This window comes from Heliangelus exortis, chromosome 12 (genome assembly GCF_036169615.1).
Source record: "Heliangelus exortis chromosome 12, bHelExo1.hap1, whole genome shotgun sequence".
Taxonomy (NCBI): Eukaryota; Metazoa; Chordata; class Aves; order Apodiformes; family Trochilidae; genus Heliangelus; species Heliangelus exortis.
Window position 1 is genome coordinate 21,212,747 of NC_092433.1, and position 20,090 is coordinate 21,232,836.

At 39.3% G+C, this 20,090-nt stretch overlaps 1 protein-coding gene across 3 annotated transcripts in view; it reads right to left on the reverse strand.

Annotated features, from left to right (window-relative positions):
- Positions 1-4,228: 4,228 nt before the first annotated feature.
- The window catches only part of FGD5 (FYVE, RhoGEF and PH domain containing 5), a 63,814-nt gene continuing 47,952 nt past the window's right edge, over positions 4,229-20,090 (reverse strand). For all 3 annotated transcript variants that reach the window (XM_071756434.1, XM_071756433.1, XM_071756432.1), the window contains exons 13-21: positions 18,423-18,506; positions 17,851-17,930; positions 14,368-14,467; positions 13,588-13,725; positions 12,403-12,505; positions 10,628-10,767; positions 8,829-8,957; positions 7,008-7,156; positions 4,229-6,327 (exon numbers count right to left, since the gene is read on the reverse strand). In XM_071756434.1, the coding sequence (XP_071612535.1) occupies positions 6,291-6,327; positions 7,008-7,156; positions 8,829-8,957; positions 10,628-10,767; positions 12,403-12,505; positions 13,588-13,725; positions 14,368-14,467; positions 17,851-17,930; positions 18,423-18,506 (960 nt within the window). In that variant the 3' untranslated portion in view covers positions 4,229-6,290. The remainder of the gene's footprint in view (positions 6,328-7,007; positions 7,157-8,828; positions 8,958-10,627; positions 10,768-12,402; positions 12,506-13,587; positions 13,726-14,367; positions 14,468-17,850; positions 17,931-18,422; positions 18,507-20,090) is intronic.

Consider the following 20,090-nt stretch of genomic DNA (forward strand, 5'->3'; position numbering starts at 1 on the left):
ACTACTTGTGATTGTGAAAGGCTGTTGGTTTTTATTATTATGCTTATTTTTTTGGGTACCTCTAGAAGTAGCTGACTCAAACATACTTGTCTGTGCTTTAGTGAGACAAATGTCTTGCCTGTGTGCTTATTCGGTTAATAACTGAAACAGTTATTTTGCTGCAGTTCATGCTATAACTTAAGTGAAATACAGAGCTGTACTGTGTGGCCTTAGTTTGTTTAATAAGCAATATTGTAGTAGGTAATGCTGAACGTTGCTAATTTTAAAATTTATAATAAATTTTCTTACACAGACTTCGGAAAGAACATTAATAAAAAGTGCTTTGGATGCCCTTTTTGCCTTTAGCTGTGACTGGAGAGAAACAAAAGCAATAGAAAATGCTGGAGGTGAAAAAGTTCAAAGATACTGAAATACTCTGCAAGTGAACGTTAATAACTAGCCTGGCAGCAAATATAAGAATTAAATCTGCCTACCCTCCTGTGGTGAGTGGGTCTTGGATTGCAGCCAGATGCTCACCCAGCCACTCACTTCTCCCTTAACTTGGGGAAGGGGGGAGGAGAAGGCAGAAAATAGGATGGAAGTACACGTAGGTATAAATAAAGATAGAAAAATCACTTGCCACTTACTGTCAGGGGCAAAACAGACTCGACTTGTGGAAAACTAACTAATTAGTTGCCAGTTAAAATAGATTTGGATGGTGAGAAAGCCACAAACCTACACCAAAGCTTCTCTTCCTGCCCCCTTTAGCCCGGTTCAGTTTCACACCATCCCTTCTGACTCTACCATTCCCTCTCCCGCCCCGCCCTCAAGCCTCGTGCCTGGGGGGAGGGGAGTTCCCGCCAGTATAAACCGGTTCGGCCCCTCCCCTTCTCCCTCACTCTTCGCACTTACTGTTGCATGGATTCTTCTCCACGGGCAGCGGTTTCTGTCAGGAGTGTGGGATTCTCTCTCCCTGGGCCGCGGTTCCTGTCAGGAGCTTACGGGACACGCGCCGTTCGTGCCAGAAAGTCTTAAACTGCTTCCAGGCATAGTTGAGGAAGAATTTCGGTGGTGTGGTGATCTCCAAACTCTCCTGCGGGTAGCGAGGACATTTTAGTTACTCCCTTTTGTGCGAGAGTTGTCTCAGAAGAAAAAAATTGGCTGCAGAGCGGACACATCAGACGAGGTGAGTACAGACGCTGCGGAGGTTGCTGCTTGCCCAGGAAAACAGGTTGGATTCACCCCGACCTAGAGGCGGGATTAAAGATCTTTGTGTGCAGAGTTACAAGGAGGGGAGGATGTTTTAGATGTGCAAGGAGAGAACCATTGCAAAGCAGAGGTGGTTTGTAAGAGTACCTTGGCATAGGCCAAAAAAACCTTCTCTCGGCTCATGGTGGTCATGTTGGCGTGAAAGGGACGTAATTGACTATAAGAGGGGGTCAAAAGAAGAAGTACAAAATAAAAGCAGGATTTAAGGTTACTCGTGTGTTTTAAATGTTTGGGATTTCCGGTATTGTAGAGTTGTTTAATTTTTTTCTAAGTTTTCATTGGAGGTGCTTAAAATTTTCCTGAATCTTTCGAGGTTCAGTTTAAGAGCAAAGCCGGTATCTAGCAGGGAGAATTCAACAGTTAAAACTGGCTGAGAAGGTTTTAATGGTATGAAATATTTAATGTGGTATACCGTAATTTATGTGGTAATACCACATTTAATGGTATATGAAATAATGAATGTGGTCTTGTCAATGCCACATTCAATTTAACTTTGTTTTTTTAGTGTTAGTAGATGATTTTTGAAGTTTGAGTCCTTGTTCAGGTCTGTGTATGGCTGGGCAGTGACCTCCATCCTGTGTTTTGTTTTTTTTTTCTATAATTTCTCCTTAGTTGTCTCTTAGCAAAAGACTTACTTTGTCAGCTCTAGGCTTTGTCTGGGATTTTGCGGAAAATCTCGCTTCATGCCGACTTCTGAATGGTTTTATTGGTTTACTTGAAAATGTCATTAACTCGACTAATGGCGTGCTGGTTTATTCTGGAAAGAGGGAAGAACGATGCCTTGCACTCAAAATGCTTGGGTGGCAGTTAGAATTAAGTATTGTCAGTGCAGTGTGGACCGGTCCAGTGAGTAAAGATTCATCTAAAAGTCTTTGTATCTTACCGCTTAGATGCTATTTGCATTTGTTGTTTCCGGAATGTGCAAGGACAAAGACGCAGTGGTGTCCGCATTCAACCTGTTGCATTTGCTTTTGAACTTCTCTCTAGTGAATCTGTGAACCTAAGTGTAGTCAGACTTAGTTTAAAGTAGTAGGCGACACACTGCCCACGGAGGCGGTATGTTTCAAAGATACCGAGACCAGTGTGACTTCTCTCCATCTTGAAATGCCACAGTTGTAGTGTTATTGGACTTGCTTATTAATCAGGAGCTGGAGATGCAGCTGCTCTTTTCCACCATCTGATTGACAACATGCGAGCTCACCTGTTCCCTTTTTCTTGTGCTTCAAGATGTTTGAGAGACTTAAAAGAAGAGTAAAATTACTAAACAGAAAATTGGTTCTGACCCAGCTCAAACCTGGACAGATCCTGCTTTAGTTACTGAGGTCGTTGTGTAGAAGATACTGTGTGCGTATTCAGACACGTACGTGGCCATGGTATTTTTATTTGATACTGGCCTATAGATTTGTGAAAGTACAAGTGCAGTGCGTTTTTTCTACAGCAAGCTGGTAATCTAAAATATTTGAGACAGAGGCAGGCAGTTGTAAGCAACAAATTACGGCTGTGGTTGGTTTTGGACCAAAGAGAGGCAAAAAATTCTAGAGGGCATGCAGGAATATGGAAAATACTGGGTAACTTACATCTCAATGTAGTGTGGGAAAGTGTATGGTTCAGATCCAGCTGAAGTCTAGTGGCTGTGTACTTGCTGTACTTCCTTTGTTGTTTTGCTCTTTTGCTGCTCATGAGACAACACTTCTTCATCTAGGAAGTCGTTGGTGTTCATCCTCTAATGGCTGTACTTTGAAGTAACATTTAGCAGAGAATAAGCTAGGAAGAGCTTTTTATTTTATTAAATAAATTTTATGTAGGAAAATTAATTTTTATTCATTGTAAAAAGCAATTTTAAGAACAATATGCAACTGCTATGCATTCAGGACTGTAAAAAACAAGAGCAGTGCAAAATCTTAATCATGCTCCAAAATTCATCTCGAGTGACCTCTCAATATGACATACTCAGTTGTTGCTACAGCACGACTGCTCTCTTTAAGAACTGTTAGTACTGTTAGAAAGTAATTCGAGTTCCTGTGGTGCTTTCTTTAAGATCACATTTGTCTGCTAGCAAGTACTGCAGTTAATAATGTGACATGCAGTATGTGAAATGAGAATATAGGCAACTAATAAGCAGTTAAAACTGACTTCTGGTGTCTTTTAACTTCAGAGGAGCAATGAAATGACATAAAATTTAGTATTATGAGTAAAAAGACAAAAAATATCAGAGAAAATGTATTCCAGGCCTCTCAAAAGCATATGGATTGGAAGGAAATTGCAACACTTACCTGGAAAAAAAACAACTGAAATAATAAAAAGGTTGTCAAAACTTTGTAACTTAATAATAATAATAATAATAAAGTGTAGGAAAGAATTGCAATTCTGTTTTGTGGGCACTGTAGTGGTTTCCTGTGTTTGTTGTTATTCTGTGGAAAGGAAAATAATCAAAATATTTGTGAAAAAGTTCATTCAAGAATTTTTTTTAATTTTAAAAATTAATTTTATTTTCCTTGTGTCTCTTTAAAAGGGATTTTAAACCTTCCTGGGGTTCTCGAAATTTTCTTGTCAAAACTTGTTGTCTAGGTGCTATGCAGAGTGAAAGATCTCACTGTTTTTAATATATAGGAGTTTGTATGCTCTGTTCCCAAGTAACTTGTGAAGTTACAGTACTATTAAGTGTAGCATGTGTAAGGCTCACCAAGTGAGGACGAATTATCTTTTCCTGTGGCTGAGTATTGCTACTTTTTACCTTCACAAGCAGGAATATTCGCTGAAAATGGCTACACGCAAATCAGTCTTTGGCTTAAAACACTTAATCATAGCAATTAGGTCTAAATCCTGTTACTACCAGAAGGCCTCCGATGTCATCTTCTGATTTGGTGCTCCTCAGTTTGTCCGAGTACTGGTTAAAAGGCAAGTGTCTGCTAATAGTAACTGCAAAGCTGGAATCAAAGGTGTTGAAAATAATGTAAAGGAAAAGCCTGTAGAACTGCAGTTATGTTTTGCTTTTTTTATTTTTCCACATTACTTAAGACAATGTTTAATAGCACTGTATCTTATCTTTTACAACAAAGTATTTTAATGTATTCATTTCTGGATTATAACTGAAAACTCCATACAACAGTCACTAAATGTCAGCACCTAAATCCTCATAATACTGTTCTGTAGTGCAGTGTAGTAGCATAGTATAGTGCAGTTCTGTTTTGTTTGGGACCTTGGTTAGAGATCTTACTCTCTATTCAACATTCTCTTTATTTTTTTGTCTGCAAAATGTTTTTAAGAGGGGATAAATAGTTACAGTGTATTGGTAGGAAGGCCATGGTTCTGACATGAAACAAGTAGTTAACATTGGTGTTCATCTGTTAAATAAAGCATACAGAAGTTTAACTTTCTTCATACTTTGTTTCTGTTTGCTTATGGTTATCTATGAAACTATAAGACTTAACTGTATCAAAAAATCCTCAAAACAACTTTATTTTTTAGTGGTAGCTGTGGATATTTTTTTAAGGCTTTTTTTTCCCAGGATAAATTGAACTACCTTTATCATCTGATACACACTATAGACCTTAAAAAACCGGACAATTCTAAACAGTTTGGTAGTGTCAAAGATTCAGATATCCGTTAAGCTTCTTGAAGAAAATTAAAACAATGAAAGTAATAAAAATCCCCCTGCAATATAGTTCAGTGTAAGTAGATTCCTGAACATGGTATTTTTATACAAAGATACATTTTAATCGTAAATGCCATTCTATTCCTTAGTCAAAAGTTATGAGAAACATACGACAAACCATTTTATTGCAATTATTAGAACACCACTTAGCAACCTTCTTTATAAAAACAAACCAAAACACTAAAACCATAACAAAAACACGAACAGACAAACAAAAAAAAGTAAAATCAAACCAACAGGAAAATAAAACCCCCAAACTCCAGAGATCTATATTCTCAGCTGGTATAGAGCAGCAGAGCATCTCTTTGAAGTAATACAGGCACTTAGCTGCTGAGAATCCAGCCCTGGAGATGTAGTGCACAACAGAAGTCTGATGTTCGATACATTTTAGTCACAGGAGTTCCAAACCACTCCAGGAGAACAGGTTCAGTCAAGTGCATTTCAGCCCACCAGTGTATTTCAAATGGTGTGCTGGTTCTGTTTTTCCTAACAAGAACAGCAGAAACAGCAGGAACTTTTAAAATAGACTTTTTAAATAGATGATAAAACTCTTAACACTACTAGATAGAGTAGTGTTAAACTGTATGTTTATAATAAATTAAAAATAACCTTTGGGTTTGGGTCTGTAGTATTTAGGTAAAAGGGATACAATTCAACATCTGGATTTGTAGAGCCGCTGGAGTGCATTTCTAAGTACTGCAATAGTATAAAGTTAAACCCTTTTAGTATAAATTCTACAGCGGTCTATGTAAAATTATAAATTGCTACTAATTATCCTGGATCATAGCCAATTAAGTGTTGATAGACTTGGTAAATTGAATGTGTTGTTTGTTCATTTTCTGTGGAAGCAATTTAGCTTATGCAGGGCATAATTTCATGTTGTCACATGTTAATGGATGAGTAATAAATCAGGCCACAGAACTCCTTGGGAACCTGAAAAAATGAAGTAGTTCAATAAAAACAATAAAGTGCTTTAAATGAGCATTTGTTGTTTATGACATTGTTTCTCATTTCATAGTAGACATCACAACCAACCCAGTGAAATATAGTAATGTAGAGTAAGTAAAACTGAGCCTGTTACTTACTGTAGCCAGTATTTCCATGTATTTTGTTGTCTTGATATTAGACTTAGTTTATTGTGGGACTGGAGGAGTAGAGGTTGAACTTACACAGACGTAAAGACCACCATAAATATTCTCTACTTTAAAGATTCCATTTATAAAAATTTGGATGGCAGAAGAAAGAAGCAAAAAAAAACCCAACAATCTTGCAACAGTTCATATCCAGTGTACATAGCCAGTTTGCCTGAAATACACTGTTCAGTTTTGTAAGAGAGAAATGTACAGAAACCTTGAGAATTTATTCCAAGTCCATTGATTAACAGCTGCTATAATATGGATGCTTCCTCCATGGCTTCAATCCACCTACAGAGGGCAGTAAACAAAAAAGTGTTATGTATAAAATTACATGCATTTTAAGAAAATACATATTTTATGAACAAAGTCTGAATAGGACTGTATTTCCCATACCAGCTCTCTGAGTACTGCTACTAGGACGTTTACCAGTGACTTATTGTAAAATGTCAAAGATGGTGGTTTAGAACAGAAAAGACAAAAACACAAGTATGTGTAAAAGCAACAAAACCTTCCTGTAACTATAATTTCCTTCTTGTGTGTCTTTAGGTGCTTCAGGCATCTATTATGAATTTCATTAGTATTTTATTTTGTGGAAGCAGGAGCATTAGAATGGGAAATTTAAACAATTATTTGTTGATGAGGAAACTAAGACATAGATATATAGGACACACAAATCAGAAATTTTTGTAAACTAATCACATTTGACAGATGTCTAGACAGGACTCTCAAAACTCAGCCTTCTCTTTTACCCGTATGAGGGAGTGTATCTCTTTCCTGAAGGAACTGAAAAGCACCAAGTACATTTTTAATGTTACCCACACCAGTTACATGCAAGTGGGCTTAAATCAGCACTCTGAAAGCTGCTTGTTTCCTCTCTTATGAAGGCATTCTGAAGTGAAGGAGAGGGAAAAGTACTACGTAAGCTTTTGTACCTGTGTACTGGCTAGGGTGGAAGTATACCCCCATACCTCTGTGCTGAATCGTTGTCCTCTGCTCTGAAGCTATAAAAGAGAGTCTGCTTGTGGTAGAGATGGAAAACTGAATCTGTATTTCCTTCCTCATTTTCTGGGGCAATTGTGAAACCCAACAAAGGCAAACTTTCTGTGGCAACTTTGTCCTGAAAGCAAACAAGGAGTGAACCAAAATTTAGAGAGAAGGTTTGTCAAAGTTGAAGGGCTCTTTCTGCTAATGAGAGAACCAAATAATTATATAATCCCTCTCTGACAGGGCTTCAAAAGCAGTGCTGTGAATCTGCTGCTGGACTGGTGGCTCTTACCAGTGCCTGCACATGTTTATCTAGTCCTAGTCCTGAACTTGAACACCACCTCTGAAAGTCCAGTTCTTCATGATCATCCGCATGGTAAAGAAGGTCAAATTACCCATTCTTTTAATGGATATCTTTGACACAATGGTCTAGGAAGCAAACCAGAGGTTACTGAGGGTACTGGGACAGTGCAGCAACAGCTCTGAAAGCTGAGACTCGCTTCCAGTTATATTTTTTCAACCATTTTTATTTGCCAAGTGTAAATAGTAGTCTTCTGAGTACCTTGTAATTTCCTTTCATAGCACTAGCAACTCTTCGAAACCTGCGCTGTCTCAAGCATCACGTTTGCTTTCCAAACTGCACCTTTAAATATCTCAGCTGATAATGCAATTAATTGTTCATTTACTCTCAAGGAAGATTTATGAATTTTGCTTTCCAGACACTGCTTTGTTCAAATTAAGGAAAACAATAGGGCTCAATCAAATTGCAGCTTAGCTGTTACCGATAGCTGTGGTTTTGGTCACTGTATTTAGGTAATGCTTTCTATATGTGTATGTTGCCTTTGCCTCTGCTTTTAAAAGCTAAATTGCAAACTGGGCATGCAAAGTGTAAATACCCATGCATTTCTTTTTCCCTTTTGTTGGACCAGAAACAATCACAAGGTTAGCAGAGGTAAGTGGATAGACTTTGATGCTAATGGTTTTGAATTGCTGGCCAAATCATGAATTCTCTTGTGCCTCAATCTGTGATTCATGCAACCACCACAGCGATGATGTAAGTTTTAATAATAATTGATGTTGAAAAAGGGTTCTGAAGGGTTAAAGTACCAAATATTGCTACTGCAGCAGTTCCTGCATTGTGTCCTTTGTTCAGCGAAATGAACTTTTATGGTTCTGCTGATGAAATCTGTCAGTTATAACCAAACTTGATATTCGACTTAGTCCAAATTTATTTGTATTGCAGCTGTTCACAAAAGGGAGGAAATTAAAATAAGGTGCTGGGAAGAGACAGGACACATCAAAATTACCGAGTTAATCCTGATCTCCTTGGATGTAAGGAGAAGCTTAGGCATTATTCTTACCTCTGCAGTGTCTTCTGTCTTTCCCTGTTGGAACTAGCAGGACAAATTTAGCACTTGTGAAAGTACATCATTCTTCTCCCCACCAGAAACAAATCATAGCACCATCTATCTGCAAAGTATCTGGCAGTTGCCATGTGCACCAGAGAGCACCTAAGGACCTTGAAGTCTTTAGGTGTAAATATGTAGACTGAGGTTCACAGTGGTTTACTATTTATAATAGAATGAATAGCAAGAAGTCAAATAATAAAGGGTAGTTTTTGAAGAGGGCAGCAGAGGTCCAGCTAGGGCTGTGACTGGGTCCCTCAGCTAAGGACCCTATCTCAGAAGATAGGCTGTTCTGAGAACTATTTACATCTTTCACATTTACTTACGCTGCCTGTTGGGGGAGTAAAGAAAGGTGAACTAAAAATACAGGAAACTGTTTCAAGTCAAATTGCACTGTACCTCATTTGCTATGTAGGTGTAGAGAACTTTGCCTTTGATAACAAACCACCGTTTCTTCCAGTGTCTTTTGCCTCTCTTACATCTGCTGAGGTAACCACTGATAGTAGCTCCCTCTCCTGAAGCTGCCACCTGGAGCAGGGTAGGAGAAAACAGGATTTGTAACAGCAAAGGCTTTTTCCACTCCTGTTTATGCACATTTGTATCACACCAGACAACCAGGTTTATATCCATGAAACCAGAAGTAGACCATTAAAAATAATGGGACAGAAAAAATATAAATATGGTATTATGGTTTCTTCTGACTGTTGGAAGATGTGTTAAGCTTAGTTCTTAGTAACTGAAAAATGTACAATTGAGTTATTATTGAAGTCAGCAAGTTTACAGTTGTAGTCTGAGAAGCCACACTTGTCTCTTTCCCCATGCCTGGGTTGGTTTTTTTTGTCTGCTGGGTTTTTTTGTGGGTTTTGGTTTTTTTATATTACAAGTACATGCTTGGATGTACAGTATTTTGACTAAACACTTTTAAGGTGAGGGTATATTTAGAGTGTTGCAATGGTTTTATATCAATTTATGTTAATCACTTGGACTATGACTTGGTTTCATTTGTGAAACAAGATTTCTGAGAAGTTATCCCTTTCACTGATTTTGAAATCTAAGTGTTTAATGTTCTTAAAAGATCCAAATTTTGAGGAAATAGAACTATACATTCACACAACACAGTAGTAAACTTCAGTAGTGTTAGATTTAGAAACAAAGGGCAGAGATTCAAAACTAACTTCTGTGGCACTGACAGAAGATTGAGCTGTAGCAGACCAGTGTTCTGTAGCAGAACTGGAAAGTTCCAGTACCTTGGTAAAGGAATGTTAAAAAAGTTATGGAGCAATGATACTATGAGGCAGTTCATATTATTAAATATGTGCTGCCTCCTTGTGGATAGAAAGCCAATGCTTATTTTCTAATGGTGCTGAAATTTTGTCTGCCAGTTCTTTCAGTATTGAACTTATGTGTTGGTGATTTATATGGTTGTATCTTTGGCTCAGTAGCAGCTCAGAACAAATAACCCTCAAGAAATTCCAGTGTCTCGACTGTACAATGAGTTCTTCAAGATACAACCATAAACACCTCAGATGTCAGTGAGTGCTTCAGTTCAATGGGCACCTTTGCTGCTTAGACTAACAAACATGATTGGATTGAAAGAAAAAAAATATAGCTGAAGAAATCCCAACCCTGTAAAATTGATGGGAATTTTATTTGCTTACCTTGCTGGGAACAAGATTTTACCCACTCAATTTGAAATAGTTTAGTCTGAGCTGGAGGGAAAGTTCTGATTAAACATGTATGCTTCTGAATTGATTGCCTAGAACTAGGGTCTGTTCCCTAAGTAAGTGGTATTTTATTTCTCTTAAAGCAAGATTTTGGAAGTAAGTATCTTTTCAAAAAAGGTAACAGGTCAACAATGTATCATGTTCTTTTGATACTTTTGTGATCTGCCTTGGTGTACTATCTAGTACCTTGAAGTCATATTGGTTTTCTAAAGACTTCACAGGCTAATGAGCAAATTAAAGTACAGTGTTCTGATTGCATTTCTCAGAGGGACCAAGGAGCTTGCGTGGTATCTTCAGAGATCAGAGTATTTTTTATTTTAAACACTATTGTGGAAAACAGAAAAATATATGCATGATGAAAGTAGACCAAGGAATGGACTGATTGCACACAGGATAAATTATAGATACAGCTACTGAAGTATGAGCACACGGATCTCTACGGTTCTTTGCCTTTCTCAGAAAACTTGGTCCTACCTCCATAAGAGCAGAAGGGATCTTTTTCTGTTTCTTGAAGGATGAATAATGAATATTGTGGAAGACTGAGGAGAAGGCACTGCTTGAACACCTGGATGAAGTGAGTGAAGTTGGAGGGAAGCTCATACTTAGTGGCCGCTCTGCAAGATGAGGAAAATTAAGAAAAGGATGGGGAAAATGGATGAATTGGTACATACCAGACTAGGTGTAAGACAGACACAATACCCTAATGCAGATGACTAAGGGAAATGCAACGTGTTCCCCATAGCCAGTTTTCATTGTAGCTTTCCATTCAAATCACGATGTTAAGTCTGATTAAATGGGCAGATTTCATAGCACCCTATATTACTACTTGAAAGAAACCTGCAAGAAAGTTAGCAAAGCATAAAATACAGCTTGTTTTATTCTAATTAGAATCAAGTAAAGTGCCTTCTCCACCTATCCTTTCTATGCTTTGTAACACTTTTGCAAGATTCGTTCATTAGTGGGGCATTATTTCTGTATGAACTCTGTTAGCCCCAGTTGTCTGAGTTAATTATCTTCATTACCTCATGTCTGGCAACACACATTATCTGGAAGCTCTTAGTAAAGTATAGCATTGTTTTAGCAAAAATCTGAGTTTCCGCTTCTTGGACCGTGGGTTGGGGATACTTTTCCTGCTGTTGTGACAGCATCCATTCATGTGTTTACCTGGCCAGTATGAATTTCTTGAATCAGGATGGAAAAACGAAACTTTGTCTGTCCCCACATTTTATCCTTGACAATATGATGTTATGTGTCATACTTTGAGAGATTGCATATATGAGTAGTTAGGCAATAACTATTTCCTGTTTGTTCTCTGTTCATTTTTATATATCTATATATGTAACCCCTGCCATTTATCTTTTATTTCAATGTGTATTTAAATTAGAGAAGGAACTTTAGTAGTAGGACAATAATACAGAGTTCTAGTTAGGCAGTAGCTCCTCTGCTATGAATTCATGCTTTCTTCTGTAACCAGATTAATTCCCCATGTAAAAAAAAAATCCTTGACTCTGCATATTACCTGATGTTTTCTTCTAGTATAAACGACAGTGAGAAACTGTAAAGCCATTGTTTTACTTCATTGGATAATCCATTAGAAATTACAAGGAAGAGGTATCACCTATAATAATGTCACAGACTAGAACAGTTAAGTTAAAGGCAACATGCAATGATCATCTAGTCAAACTGCCTAATTCAAAAATTAAAGCATGTTAAGGGCATTGTCCAAATGCCTCTCAAATGCTGACAGGTGTGGGGTACCAACCACCCCTCTAGAAAGCCTTGTTCTAAAATATGACCACTCTCTGGGTAAAGTGTTTCCTCTTGTCAAGTGAGAACCTCCCCTGCTAAAGCTTTGAGCCACCCCCAGGCATCCCGTCACTGGATACCAGGGAGAAGAGATCAGCACCTTCCCCTCCACTTTTCTTCCTCAGGAAAGGAACTACAGAGAGAAAAGTGGCCAGGGACTCCTTACTTCCCTTCTCTCCAAACTAGGCAAACCCCATGTTATCAGCTGCTCCTCACAGGACATAGTTTTAACATTATTCTGGTTTATCAAACGGCCAGAGAACCTGTCTTGCTGTTAGCATACATCCTGGCATACATTCTGGGCCCTCAATACACATACCTCATGCTTGAAATGAGAAAACATTTTAAAAAAACACAACATGGTAGGCAGATCTGAAAGAGCCTCCTCATTTTACAGGCAGGAAATGAGTTTGTCAGTTTTGCTGAGAATGAAAGACTCCTACCTCTTTTCTTAAATTCCACATAGCAGCTATCACAGACTTTAGCTGCTTGATCTTTGAGGTACTTCATAGGGTACTTGTTTCTTGAACAGTTTCGACATACAATCTGTTCCAGCAAGGAGAGATGCATGTAAATATAATTCAAATTTATATATGCACATATAAAACACATTCTTTAAGCTAGTTGGAAGAGGAAGATTGATAGTGGACCAGATATGACTTTCTCCTAAAACTGTGGTAGTCAGGTCTGGCTGAAATGTGATTGCTGTAGATTTACAGTGTTGTAAGCCAAGCGGAATTGATAACTATTTGGTTGCACACCATTGCTGTGCCTATCTTCCCAGGAACTTCTTACACCTTCCCAACTAGTTATCACACATATAGTTAACACTAGAATCACAGAAAGACCACTTTAATAGCATATCTGTTTTCATGCCTTTGTTAGTAGTAACATTGTTTTCTTAAATAAGCTTGCCTTTTCCCGCTGTCCCTGTGTAGGTACAGACTGAATTGCTCTGTGGAATTGGAAAAAAGATTAAGTAAATGCTTTTCTATACTAGCATTTTGATACAAAATGTCACTGAGACTAAACTGACAGCCTTGGGTTAAAGCAGGGCTGCATGTTTTATGCGTATAAAACAAATCTCTAGGGTCAGTGATTAAAAGTACAAAACCAGCAAAGCTTATAGATCTGCTAGGCTTCAGGGCAAAGTAGTAGTTCTTCAATGAAGCACAGAGGGAATGTTCCCTTTAGTCACTGACCAAACTGTGCTCTACTGCTGAGTATCTTCAGTTTTGGAAGCTAATTTTACAAGCTGTTCCTAGGGTCAGGACATGGACTATGTGTCTGGGTCCAGAACAACAGCGTGTATTTTTAGTGTCTCGCTTCAATGTCTCTAGTGCTAGCTGTATAGCACATGTAATGGCTGGACTCAGCAACAGTTATTGTGTAAGCCTTCAACAATTAGCCTTCAGGAATTAAATTGACCCTCAAAGGAAGGGTACTGTTTTAACTGGACATAATGACTACAGTCATTATAAACCTAATTTAGCAAAGCACTAACAGGTTGTATGAGAAGTCAAATTCTGGTCTTGATATTGCTACAAGTTTGCAGAAGTTACTGCAGTGGCAGCCAGTGTCCTAGAGGTGTGAATAAAGCCTCTCTGAGAGTCTGGTGCAGCTCTTACCTTGCCACAGGCATGGCAGTGATGTCGCCTCAGAGTCAGGGTAAAGTCACAGCCACAGTTCATGCACATCATGACGTGAGACACAGGTACCAAAGTCGGAGGCCTCTCACCCAGTGGTATTCCAAGCCTTTCCCTTAGCTTAAAATCAAATGAACAAATGAAGAAGCACCCACACTTCCAAAGTCCAGTCAGTCAGCCCTCTCCGTCACATAAAATTCTCCTTTTATTTCAGTCTGCTAAGATCCCAACATTTTCTAATTCCCAGTGCACCTTGCAACCTGCTTCAGCACTGATAGACTGGCCAACCATCACATGGTACTGTTAAAGCCAGAGTCACAACACATAAAAATTCATGTAGAAGTACTACTGATCAGGCACTGACATTCTTCCCCATCAGGTAAGGATCTGATTATAGTTGCATATGCAATTGCAGGTAAGAACATGATTGTAATATTAGCAGCTTTTGAAAAGATATCCATAAAAGCTCTGTAGTTTTCAGTCAAAAAGGTCTTGAGCTCTTTGTCATTGCACTTTAGGACAGTTCTATGAGTAGGAAAAGAGTGAGTACAGAAGACAGTAAAAGCGAAGATTAATTTACCCACACACAATCCAAATCTGATCTGTGCTTTCCATGGCTTATCTGAATACATGTAAACATCTTCAGAAAATATTTTCACTGTTCCTATTTCTTGGAATGCACCACACTGCAGTATTTTTCTCTTTCTCTCTCTCCTGTCCCTTTTCCCCTTTCAATCATTGAAAGTCTTGGCCTCCTTTTACCTCCACGCTGCTGTGGAAAGTGGAAGTGTTGTGAGCTTTGTCATCATCTGGGATGTGTTTGCTGATGCAGTTGTACCAGTCATCCCTTTCTGAGGAAGAGCTGTGGAAGGAAATAAAGCAGAGCAGTCAATGCCATGCACAACACAGGGTGAAACAAAGTTTCATCAGGAGTGTTGCTTTTCTCCCCTATTGCATTGAACTGGTGATTTTCTGAACTGGAACAAAATTGACTGTTAGACATACTCAGCAGGATGATTAGTGTAGATCCATGGTTAGGACTCATGAGGAACTAAATGCCCAGAAAATTTTTCATAGTAGTCTCTGGCTTAGCTTTAAGCTGCTGAATCCTAGATCACAGAGAACAGTATGAAATACCTCTTCGTCATGTCTAAGTTCTTAGACCCTTAGGAGCATGTAGTTTTGGCATGGGTTGCTCAAAGTAAGCATGTTTATATATATCTCTACCTTAGAGTTCTTAGGTGATCTATGTAAACGTTGGGAAATGCTTAAGACTGACACCCATGGTAGAGGTGTGAATGCTTTCATTTTCCACTAGCTCCATAGCACGAAATCTCCAGTCACTTGGCAAGAGGCCAGGACAGTAATTTGGAAGAAAGTTCTGTGTTCCCTCTAGTTGCAGTTATGCATGGAGGGCAGTTGGTAGTAATTCTCTAGATTGGCCCCCAGATATGCCCCCTTTGCGCAAGGCAAAACAGGAGCACTTTGATCTTCTTTGCCAGTCCAGCTATCCCAGGAAAGCCACAGGGATCTTTGTGCCTGTTACTTCCCAGATGCATTTGCTCTATTGCAGCCATAAGCTGTCCTGCCTGTGTTAGCTGGTTTTCCTGCTGTGACTTCAAATGCTGTTCTTCCTGTCCATCTGAAACTGTGCACAGCTGTAGCTGTTCTCAGCATCAGTCACAGGAGCAACTGTGACTCAGTGTGGTCTCCCCTCCCCGAGTCCTACCAGCCATTCACATTAAAGCTACCCGCTAGGCTTTGTTATAAAAATCAGCAGTGGCATCGTTGCCAGCTGCTGTTCAGCTGTGATTTCCTCACATTTCCTCATGAAGGCCACCAAACAAGACATCTGAGAACAATTTGTCTTTTGTGGTCTTAAAAAAATTAAAAAGGACAAAAAGAGAGGAAATGCCAGATTGTATCAATGATCTCTGGCTTAGCATCCCTCTGCACCCTGAACATAAGCCCTCATCTAAAACACTGGTCTCTGTAAAATTAAACAAGCTTGGAGCAGAAACTGAAGCAGAAACTCTGACTCAGTGTATCTACTGCATATAGGCTGACCTCTGCAAGCCAAGGAGCTACGTATGTTGCAGGAGATCATCTCTGGGAAGAGTCACTACTAGTCAGTCCTTACTACTAACAAAAGTCCTGTCAAATTACACTTTCTAAGAAATGTGAAGATACCTGTATCTTCCAAATAATGGTGTTCACAGCCTGCAAAACAGTAAAAGAACTCTTGACTTCAGCCCTCCTCTTACTAATTATTTCTTGTAAATTCTGTTAATTTGAGAATTATGATTTTAAAACCAAAGAAAATCATGGCCCATGTAGTAATGTAAATTAAAGCCACTTTATGAAAGATAGGCAAGAGGGAAAATCTACTATTAAAAGCTTGATATATAACTGGTCCCTATAACCTCCACTCCATTAAGCTTATCAAGGCAGTGATCTTAGGTTAATTAGTGTCTGAATGTGGGAATAACACCTGTCTACCTCTTACTAAGATAAATCACATCAGTTGGAAATGGCCTATTCGTAATTAGCTATTTCATAGAACTCCATGAAGGCTCAGAGGAATTTTTGCTGAACCACTGAGACTTAAAAAAAGCTTGGACCTTGATTCACCATTGCCACATTTGGTTCTGTGATATTGGGGATGCCTGAAGCATTCTGGTACTTTTCTGTCTTTTGTGCTCATTTTGGCGAGAAGGCTGAGGTTGTTAAGCAGTGGGGTTAGAAGAGCATGCTGTCCCATCAATCTCTCATCAGCATTGCTAATCAGTACAAGAAAGAGAGGAAAAATTGCTCTTGTGTGACTTATGGCAGATCTATCCCAGAATGATCAGCACAAGGAAGGGAAAGGGGCTCTGTCCCAGTGCTCTGATAAACCCCAGTCTCCATCTGGATGTTATCTAAGAAGGGTGGCCTTAGTCTCAGGCCTTGGCTCTGCCTGCTAGCAAAGAAACACAGCTCACAGTGGTCTCACATGCTTTGTTAAGGCTAACTAAGCACAGGCTTGATAAGAGTACAAAAGGCAAAGAAACAACATCATAATACAAGTAGAACATCCCAAGCTTCTCACTAGAGGTGCGAACTTCAGTTGCCCTGAATGGAGGGGACATGCAGCAGTTATTTCCCCTGTGAAAAACAGAAGGGTGTTTAACATCCTGCTTTTGTAACTGTCAGCAGGTAACTATATATTCTGTGGGCTGTGGTGAGTATGCAGCTGTAAGAAAATCTTTGGTATTTTCTCATTTGCTAGTTACAAAAGGAAATGGACAAAAGGGCTCTAACAGGTATATGAGCACTGCTGGCAGATGACAAGTGCTCTGGGAAGGGCAGAAGCTCCAAACTCTGATTCTCAATAAGAAAATCTTCTATTAAACTCTGTAATTTAGCGAAGTCTGCTGTGTTTCCAGCAATGCTGTAGATGGAGACTGATGATGGGAAGGTCAGTGCTTAAAAGCATTGAAGACCTTGTCATTTGGTAGGCTTAATGATACCACTTCTAGTGTGCTATGTCTTTTGTAGTGAACTACACCTGAAAATCTAGCCAGCCACCTTTCTTCTGTAGCTCTAGGTAAACTTGCAGTTTTTTTTTTTGGTTAGAAGCATTAAAAAAAATACAGTACACTGCTATCTTCTGTTCAGAAACTGACCTACAATCTCTTTCTGACAATAGCTGGTGATCCTAATTCCCAGTTGCTATCAGTACAATGCTACACAAAGTCATTAATGAAGTTCCTTTAATTAGAAAAACCCATGAGTTTCCTAGTAAGGTTTCATTTTGGCTCTGCCATTCAAGCACTATTAAATGCTTTTGTATCTCTTGCATTACCTATTACTTAATAAGTATTTTCTTCAGCAGTTCTGTGAACTAGTGGTATGATATGTAACATGTGAACTTTAAAAATGGAAATGTAACATACTCTTTGTGTCACAGGGCAAAAAGTGTGAAAGATAGTGGAAAGGACCCAGGCTCCTTAGTAACAGGTTTTCTTTCTTAAAGACGTATCAAGAGCTGACTTCCAGTTTTTACTTGGTGAGTTGAACTAGTTTATGAGATTTGCATTTATAATTAATATCTTCATTGTGTAATCAAGCACTCAGCCATTGTCTGTCACAATAACACAGACTGAAAGTGACTTAAAAAAGAATAAGACACAAGCAAAGTCTTGGGTATTGTAGTCTACATCTCTAGAATATAACACCCTATGCCATGGCTGTTGGGGACAGTACCTTGCTGACAGTGTCAGGCAGTATTCATCATATTCAATCTTCAGGATGTTTTGGGCTTTTTCTGTCACTGGACGGCTGACCTAGAAATAGATGCCATGATAATGAATGTGGTTAAACTGTCTATAACCAGTGCACCATAGAAGTCTCAATGCATATAGATCTGTGAAGTAAATTTTGAGTGGCAGAAGCTGAAAACCAGGCAGACCAAGCCCAGGTGCATGCATTGTAGGGCACGACCATGCATTGGCCAGAGACATGAAGGGAGGGTTGCCAAAATGGGGTAATAAATCTTTTCTGACTCCAGTTTTATGGTCAGATAGTAAAGCTGATTTTGGCTTGTATTATTTATGCAGGCTGAATAAGGTTGCACTAAGTCACAACCTTATATATAGTATTTTTTATGTTTGCTTTGTATGATTTTTCCTTCTGTCTCCTTTAAGAGTCAAGGGAATTCCCCAATAAAAGTTCCATCCCCTATTTCCCATTGCTGAGTATGAGATATAAACCGGCAAAACACTTAACAGCCCAGTATACAGCTTTAATTCCAGCCTGTAGTATAGATAAGGCAGTACCTTCATGCCTGACACAGCCAAGGTGTTTTTCAGTCGGTACTTGCCATCCTTCTGAGGATACGTGTACAGCAGAACATCATTCATCTATATGAAGAGAAAGACAAAATCAATAATTCACAATATGGCTTGCAGGCCTGACCATTACTCCAGGGGGGCATACCCAGAACAAGCAGTAACTTGATGAACTGCTTGGACTGTTACTAAAGACAGGCCCAGGTCACACAGATGATATCAGGAGCTGCACTTCCACAAAGCTCTGGGGAGTCTGTAGCCAAGACTTTGATTTCTTCCCATTTCTAACTGTTGCTAATGGCTATGCAAGTAGATAATAAGCTCTTTTTTATTAAGCTTGGTTGCAACAGCTGCTTGTTTTAGGGGCAATGCCATGTTCACATTGGCAAGGCATGCTCTACATTTACTATGTGGAAATACAAAAAAATATAAACTGCCCAGGATGCTGCAGCTCCTGACTGTCTCAGGGTACCCCTGACAGTGAAGCTGCGGTGAGGCCAGGGATAGGAGCTGGGCTTCACAGACTTACATTTTCTGAGTAAAAATGATGTGGATGTCAGGAGAGCTGCTGCTGTCTGGAGGAATGATTCAAGGAGGAATGGTCTGGATATCTGAAAGCAGTAACTGTATATACTGCTAGTAAAACTAACCTAGACATCTGACAGCTTTGCTGAGTCTGTGGACTGCAGCAGAGACCAGGGAAGGGTGAATGAGAAACATTTTTCATTTTACAAGGAAAAAATATCTGTACCTTAACACCCCAAATACTTCCATAGTTCTCACAGTTTCTTGTAGAATGCATGTTTTTCAAACAGCTGCATACTGACTGGGATCAGATAGTTTCTTTTCTTTTTTCTTTTTTTTTTTTTTTTTTTTTTTTTTTCCTGTTACTACTTCTATTTTTCCCCTTTATTTTTATATTCTCCTCTGTTGTGATGGGAACCCAGTAACATCAGAGGCCAGTGCAAGTTTTCCAGCTTTCAGTGTCCAGACTTATTGATCCAAACAAGTTTATCTGTGCCTTGATGAACTGCCGGCATCCATATGTAACGTGCTTTCTGTCTAAAAGCTCCAACCATGTGTTTGGTTTTTGTGAATGTTTTAAAAGGTAGTTCATTATGAACCCTGTGTTCTATTCCAAGTGTGTATTAAACATTCCCTGAGTGTCAGTGGAGCAGCCTGAACATGTGCTGGGGCTGCATTTCCCAGGCTCTGAGTCCAAAACCTATACTCCATCTCTGCCAACTAAAGCAGTAAACAGTGTCCCATTTGATGGCAGCTTCCCGCACCCCACTTGCAACACAAGCAGCTTTTGTAGAGAAATTCTTGGAAGGGTGAGACAAGAGACAGTGTCTAAGTTGCAGAGTCTTCTGGTTGAGGGGCAGTGAGGGGTCCTTCCAGTGTCAGCAGCCCATACTGTGCTGCAGAGGCCCCAACATCCTTGTAAACAGACACTGGACTCAGGAAACAGGCGCACAGCAAAACTCATCAAACATCCTGCCAGGAAACACCAGATTCAACAATACCATCAGCTTGCACAAACCAGCCAGCTCAAATAACCTCATGATTCACACAACATATACCCGCGGGAACATACGCACATCAAAAACCCCTAAAAGCGTGACTGGGGCACTCATGTCTGTATGGGCATAGACA